This window comes from Bison bison, unplaced genomic scaffold (genome assembly GCF_000754665.1).
Source record: "Bison bison bison isolate TAMUID 2011002044 unplaced genomic scaffold, Bison_UMD1.0 scf7180017864472, whole genome shotgun sequence".
Lineage (NCBI taxonomy): Eukaryota > Metazoa > Chordata > Mammalia > Artiodactyla > Bovidae > Bison > Bison bison.
The window spans coordinates 10,612,169-10,620,092 of record NW_011495033.1 but is presented as its reverse complement, the minus strand read 5'-3'; the positions used below and the strand labels follow the sequence as shown (position 1 = coordinate 10,620,092).

Below are 7,924 nucleotides of genomic sequence, written 5' to 3'. Positions count from 1 at the left end.
GCTCGGCCGCGCTGAGCTCGGGGGTGCCTGCGAGGAGACAGACCGTCAGGGGCAGGGGGCCATGGTCCTGGGGGCTTGGGGGCCCGGCTCTCTGCTGTCTTCGCTGCCTCTGCTGATAACTGGACCCCGCAGACACCAGACCTGCCATGGGGCCCTTCCCAGTGGGGGTGAGTCACAAAAGCAGCCTCCGGGGGGCCCACTCCCCAAGCAGGTGCCAGCTGCCTCCTGGAGGCCTCTCCCCATCTCACCGACAGGAGGCCCCTAGTCCCCACGAAGGCCACTGTCCCGCGAACCGCGAGCAGCCCCAGAATGGCCGCCCCACCCGGAGCGTGGACCAGCTGGGGACGCCCTCGGCCTCTGTACACCCAGCAGCAGCGCTTCCCTCCCCACGTCTGGTCACCTGCCCACCCCGCCGAGGACCTGCTGTCCTCAGAGCTGGAGCTGCCTGGCTTCATAGCTCTAAACTCATATTTGGATACTCTTAACCTGAAATTTGTCAGAATCCACCCCAGTGAGAGCCTGAAACACATGTTTCATGCTGGCTCGGTGGATTAGCCTGCCTCCTCGTCTCCTGCCTGGGCTCTTATGGCCAGAGCCAACCCCTGACCACCGTGACAAAGACACTCTAGTTCTTGGGCTAAAAGAAGAGGAGGAGAAAAGAGAAAGGTAGGGGACTTCCCTGGTGGTTCAGTGGCTGAGACCTCGTGCTCCCAATGCAAGGGGCCCAGGTTTGATCCCTGGTCAGGGAAGTAGATCCCGCATGCCGCAACTAAGACCCACCCGGCACAGCCAAATAAACAAAAGACAGTCCACAAACCCCATCTGGGTCACCCAACTTACAAGCACGTGGCACCCTCACTCAATAGATGAGACCGTGGAATTACTTGTAACAAGGAGCCTCCCGTCCCTACTCAACAGTATCCCAGGAGAGGAGCTGTCCCGTTGTACTTTTTTCCCTAATGACTCTCAGAACGAGACTTGCAATCAATACCAAAAATTTAGCTGTCTGCCTAGCAAGGACGCGTAAGTCTAGCTGAAGGAGCAATAGGTGACAGCCCCTGGTGTTGGTGACAACCTGAAGTGCTTGGTCACCAACGCTGACAAACGACTGCGTGGCCACAGGTGACGGCATGCAGAAGGGAAAGGCCTGTTTTCAGCACGTCCGTCTGGAATGGGCCTTGCTTTTTATGCCGCTATGAATCACAAGCCGTAAACAACCGTGGGCTGCTGAGCGAGCTGTAAGTATCATCCACAAACACATGTTAATAGATCAGGGGTGGAACTCTAGTACCTAGTTTCAGGTTTATGAGGTTTTTGGACACCCAAGCCCACTCTTTTTGTTTTCTTTCTTTAAACCCATCGCTACTTTGAAGCTGCGATGAGCAGTGGGGAGGGCGATCCTTCCTTGGGCTCTCACGCTGACCGATCACATTGGGCCCCTGGCCCTTCAGCAGCCTTCTTTCCAAAGCAGGAGCATGGTGTGACAACAGCGGGCCCCGCACTGTGAGACGAGACGGAGGCCCGTCCATTCCAGTCTGGAGAATTCCTGGAAGGAGAGCTGACCAGCTTCTTCTGAAATGAGACGTTCACGGGTATAATACCCTTGATAGGGAAGCAAAGATCTTTTCTTCTCCAATAAAAGGAACCAAGAGACTCCTTGGAGAAATGGTTGATTCCAGGGCTGGAGCAGGAGAAATATTGAGATGAACTTGGAACATACTGTCACAACATGTGGGCAAGCACTCAGAAACCGCCCGGGCGTGTGACAAGGGTACAGGAGGGCTTCCCCGGCGGCCCAGTGGCAACGAGTCTGTGCCTCTGCTGCAGGGGGTGCAAGCTTGATCCTTGGTCAAGGAACTAAGACGCCACATGCCATGTGGCCAAAACAAAATCAAGAACTTCTTAAAAAAAAAAAGACACAAGAGCCAGTGTGAAGGTGTTCCAGCAGGCTAAATCTGGGACAATTTGAGCATCGGGCTGAATATTTATGGAATTAAATAAGAACCTGTAAGTCACCCTGACACACGTAATTAAATGGAAGAGAAGGGGAAAGAACGCCCTCCCTCTCCCCAGACCAACAACTAATAGAGAAGGAATGGCAGAATTAGAAAATCACCATTTTACAGCCATCACGGTCATTGATTCTGCCAAGAATTATCAATAGATACTAAAACTAGTGCGTGAGTGTTTGACGAGGAACAGGATATTTACATAGTCTCAAAGTATCTCCTTACAAATTACTTATTAATTACAAAGGGGGAAGATGGAAACGTTACAGTGGATTAACGCAGTGAACAAAGCCTTAAACAAGGAATCCAAGCTGACCAGCACCAAGAGCAGGACAAGCTGACGTCACGTGCCTCTTGACAAAACGTCCTGAGAAGGACATGACATCACTTTTGCAATATTCCTGCCAAAAGTGTATAATCTCTAACCCCAGGGAAACCTAACACAGACCCAAATGGCGGAACATGCTACAGAGTGACCTGGACTTTCTAAACAATGTCAAGATCATGAAAGTCAAAGAAAGGGCCAAGAACTATCCCAGATTAAAGGAGACAAAATCCTGGAGGACAAATTACAACATGTGCTGAGATTAGATCTCAGATCTGGAACAAACAAACAAACAAAAAAGCTAGAAAGGCTGTAAAGACACTATTAGGACAGCTGGTAAATTTTAATATGAATCGTGGATTAGACAGTAGTACTGTATCAATGTTACAGCTTCTGATTTTAATAAATGTATTTTGCTTATGTAAGAGAAAGTCTCTTCTTAGAAACATACACAGAATACGTATGGACAAAGGAGCGTGATGTCTACAAATGATCTCAGACGGTTCAAACAAAGCGCATACATGTGTGGGGAGACTGAGCGAGGCAGCACATGGATGTGAAAATGGTAAAGCGAGTCAGACAAGATGGCAACAGCAGGTGAATCTGAGAAAAGGGCATCTGACGTCCACTGTACCATTCTTGTAACTTTTCTACAAAATTTTATAAAATGGAAAAAATTAGAAAAATAAGTGCCACTAAAAAAAAAAGTTTATCTTGGCCCCCTAGTGCGTATAATCAGTTAACCAAAGCTAATACCTACAGGGCACGGCTCTAAGTGCTTTTCATCCATTAACCTGTTTAATCCTTACAACGACCTTATGAGGCTGCCATTCCTATTATTCTCATCTTACAGGTGAGGAAACCCGGCCCTGCTTATTTATGTAACTTATCGAGGTCACAGAGCTGGAACAGGGCCAAGCCAGGCCCTGCGTGCAGCAGCTGGGCTCCTGAAGCTTTTGCACATTGTGCTGTGAGTGTTCCTGGCTTATGTGTACACGTGTTTTGGTAGTGGTATCCCTTAAAACTTTAGAAAAGGCTAAATCAGAGGACGGCAGATTCCTGCCTGAGGAAGCTGAGGCGCCACCTCAGTCTCATTCCACAACCAGAGCAAGACAACGTGGCCAATGAACCCCACTCTGTGAGTGGCTAGGACATCGCCCCTTGTTACAGGCATACCTAGAGAATAGTTTATTGCTAAAAAATGCCAAAACAAGTACAAAAACATCAAAACATAATATCAAAGGTCACTGATCACAGATCACCATGAGGAATATAATAATAATAATGAAAAAGTTTGAAAATGCAATAAAGCTAGGTATACCTGTAATTGTACTTGTTATGGTGAAATCAAATAATGTTTTCAAGCAGGAGTGCACGCTACAGGGAAATCACTGGTGAAAGGAAGAGTCAATCGATGCTGCAGACCTGACTTTTGTCTTATTTTAAGGAACTGCCACAGCTGCTCCAACCTTCAGCAGCCACCACTCTGATCAGTCAGCGGCCATCAACATTAAGGCAAGACCCTCCACCAGCAAAAGGATTCTGATTTGCTGAAGGTGCTCAGATAAATGGTGAACACTTTTTTTAGCACTGAAGTGGTTTTAAATTAGGGTGAGTGCATAGTTTTTTAAGATAGTATAATGCTACTGCACACTTAACAGACAGCAGTATAGTAGCAGCGTAACTCTTCTATGAACTGGGAAACCAAAGAAGTCATGGGACTCACTTTATTGCAAGATTCACTTTATCGTGGGGGTCTGGAACTGTGGCTTGGCGGTAAAGAATCTGCCTGCCAATGCAGGGAACAGGATTAGACCCCTGGGTCAGGAAGATCCCGTGGAGAAGGAAATGGCAACCCACTCCAGTACTCTTGCCTGCGAAATCCCACAGACAGAAGAGCCTGGTGGGCTACAGTCCATGGCTCTGAAAAGAGTAGGACACGACTTAGTGAGTAAACAACAACTGGAACTGAACTCGCAATACCCCTGAGGCACCTGGAGACCAGCAGGGAAGATCACAGCCCTGCTGGGGGCCCAGGGACGGCAGGCCCGAGCGCGTGCCTGAACAGGGGCTTCCAGACCCTCTCAGCAAGCCCCCTCTAGGTCAACAACATCCATTCCGATATGTGCCCCGTGGGTAACACACTCCATTTACTGAGCGTTTCCCACGTGCCAGACGCTGCACTCCGTGATTTCAGGAACACACAGCTCATAAGTCACCACAGCTCAGACTTGGGTCTGGTCAGCAGCTAACACCGCGGCTGCCAGCAGGCCACCTCAGCGTCACTGAACACCTTCCAAGTTGCTCCAGGTACACCATCTCTAATCCTTATACCGACCCAACCTTACAGACAGGGTCTGAGTACGCCAAGGCTCTGAAATGCGACAGAGACTTGCCCAACGGCACCTAGCTCTTAGGTAGAGAAGTCAGATTTACACTTGGCTCTGGCTGTCTCGGAAGCCTGTTCGTTAAATAGTACTGAAAGTGGCTAAGCAGTGACCAGAGGAGGGCAACTGGCCAGAGTCTGGTCCAGTGTTAGGCGGAGTTAAGAGCACAGCTCAGCACTGGGTGCAGAGTGGGAGGACTTCTGGGCTTAGGAACAGGGCATTCTGGGAACAAGGCCTTGGAGGGATAACTGGCCCCTTTACCAGCAGCGGGGACAAGAAGGCTAGTTCCCAGACTAACAAAATTCTCATCCACCCAGTCAAGCTATTCTAGAGCTCTGAAAGAATAATGAAATAAACCCCCTCCGACAGCCTGGCCCTCCGGAAACTAGGAGGATCCCAGAGCATCCCCTGAAGCCTGCAGGGTCTGATTCCTTTGGCGATGCCTCTGATTGTAGTTCAGACCTACCTCCCCAAAAGCAGCAAAGCAAGGCAAAGACATTAGTAGAGAAGGTATGCATTTTTAAATGCCCGTGAGAAAGATGAGTGTACTTAAAGAGGGGGAATAAAAGGTTTTCTCAATTTTATTTTCTACAAATAAAAAGGCTGCTCTTCGGCTGGTTACAGCACACGGGGGCCCCTCTCCTTGTACAGCAAAGCAGCCAGTCCCGGTAATGATTTAGGGGAGATTAACAAATATGTCAATGTCTATTTTCTGCTTAATTTAAAAGCGGCGTCTATAAAGATTTTTGACTTCTGAACCCTGTTCTCCTGGAAGAAAGGAGGTAAGAATGAGGAGGGGGATAAAGAGTGATTATCCTATCATTGATCGTTTGTCAGGAGCATTTCTTATTCACTGGACTATTGTAAAAAGCTAAGCTCTCGATCAATCCTGTAAGCTCCCTGTACAATTAAATATCTTGGAATGGTTTTCTTTCTTTTCTAGCCAGATTGCAGGGCCTCAGGGTTTTTAGGGAAGCAAGCTGGCGTGTGTGCGTGTGTTTAAGAATATGTCTCTGAGAGGAAAGTCATTCTTTCTAGAATCCTACTTTAGGACAAGGCTGAAATGGGAAAAGAGAGGTAGGTCATTCCCATGTCCTTCCGTCCCCCAAAATACAGTCCCCATGAAAACCTAAAAATCCAGCCTTACAATGAAAAATGTTTAAAGAGGGACTTCCCTGGCAGTCCAGTGGCTAAGACTCTGCACTCTCAGTGCTCGGGGCCTGGGTTCGGTCCCTGGTCAGGGAACTAGAGCCCGCATGCTGCAGCTGAAGATTCCACGTCTTGCCACAAAAATCAAAGATTCCGTGGGCCCTAGATAAGACCTGGCAAGCCAAAGAAATAAATGAATAAGTATTTTTTAACAATGTTTAAAGAGTTAAATGCAAGAAGAGATACTATTAGTGTGATCTAATGAAAGCTAACATTATTGAGATATTCCCATACACTCATGTGTAAGTACTGTTCATCTCCTTTCATCTTCACGACAAAAGATCGCTGTGATTTCCTAGACGGGGAAACTGAAGCACACACAGAAGTGAAGCCCAAGGCCACAAAGGCAGGAAATGGTGGGGCTGGATTTGCACTTAGGCAGTCTGGCTTCAGAGTCCATACTTTTGAAATGAAACAAGTTAAACTGACTTGCAAGTGTCCACAGGACGGCAGCCCGTCAGGTGTCCCCCTGGGGCCAGGACGGAAGGAAAAGCCACCTCTCTCCTCCAGGGGGTCAAAGATGAAGAGAAGTTTCTGAGGAGAACACCGATTTCAGCAGCAGAGGTGTTTCTACCCAGCCTTGACCCTGGGGGAGACAGGAGGTGGTCGACCTTATCCTAGGCATGAGCAGAGCGTCCTATAGAGTAGGATTTTGGGGGGAGGGTGAGACCTTCAAAGCTCAGAACAAAAGTCAGAGTGGTAGGTTAAAATTTCTCCGCTCAGCCAAAGGCACTGGGTGATCTTGCAGAAATTTCTTCCCTTTTCTGAGCTGTCTCTCATTTATGGAACAACCATCCTAATCGGGCAAATAGGAAAAATATTTTATAAAAGAATGTGATATTGAATGTGTGTGTTCTTTTAATTCTTAACTTTTTTTTTTAGTCCTATGAAGAAGCCTATGTAAATTTAAACCCAATTTTAACTTTTATGGGCCCTTCTTCTTCCTCGGAAGAAAGCAATTTGCTTTGATTGGTTAAATACTTATAATGCTAGAGAAAAAGGACTAGATCACCCTCCCCACTAAGCGCCTGAATATCTCAGCTCTGAGAACACACACCCATTCCTCAACCTGGAGACTGAAAAATCAGCATAAAAAGACTGGAATCTTCTTAAGATTCTGAAGTACAAACGTAAGTAGCTGTTTAAAAAGATCTATGTAACCCCATTTTCTATGCTGAAAGAAATTTCTCTACAAAGATAGTAAGATAGGACGCAAAGAGAAAAGAAAAAAAACCACCAACCCTGCAAAACGATTTCTGTACCCATAACGGGTGTGCCTTTCTTTACCCAAAAGCGTTCTTGAAAAACTGTGTAAATCAGATCCTGTTTTTAATGCCTTAAGGGAGCTATTTAGAAGGAGCCCTGCAGTGACTCCTTTGGTAAAGCAAATAATCCTTTTGTAATGGGAATAATTTCTCCCAATGTATCTATTTTTTTTTCTTAAATCCCATTTTCATATATCTGCTTTTCTTCAGAGGGAGCTATACCTATCTAAATACAACTGTATTTGCATATTGATTTTAACAGCAACCCTCTCAAGGGACATTTAACCCCGAGGTTCCTTGTTAGTGCTCTGCTAAGGTGTTAGTCCTCTACTGTTCATATTTTTAAGAATCCTTATAGTCAACCCAGAGATTTCCAAGTGGGACTAACAAACAGATATTAAATATATTACTTGTCCCCTGGGCCACCCTGCACACATCCCACACAGAAGGCTCAGCAAACAGCGCAGATTCTCCGAGTTCTAGTGGCAGGAAGACTGGCAGTCTGTTTTCCTTCTCCAGGTTGCTCTCCCTAAGGTGGAAGGACAGGGATCTGAGTCACTGGGGACCCACAGGGGAAGAGGGTCCCTCTGACAAGTTCTGACCACCTTGGGCAGGCAGAAGCTTAGGTTCAGTCCCACAAAGGGCCTGCCGGGTCCCTCCGGCCTGATGGACTTGTGACTCACTCCTTTCTGGGAAGAGGCAAGCCCAGATGCTTCAACAAACAAAATC

The 7,924-nt window shown here is 47.1% G+C and overlaps 1 protein-coding gene across 1 annotated transcript in view; it reads right to left on the bottom strand.

Moving 5' to 3' along the window:
* Window positions 1-7,924, bottom strand: part of ACACA (acetyl-CoA carboxylase alpha) — a 288,539-nt gene that overhangs the window by 11,573 nt on the left and 269,042 nt on the right. Inside the window, 2 exon segments of the mRNA XM_010861548.1 lie at window positions 702-707; window positions 5,271-5,309. Of these exon segments, the coding sequence (XP_010859850.1) occupies window positions 702-707; window positions 5,271-5,309 (45 nt within the window).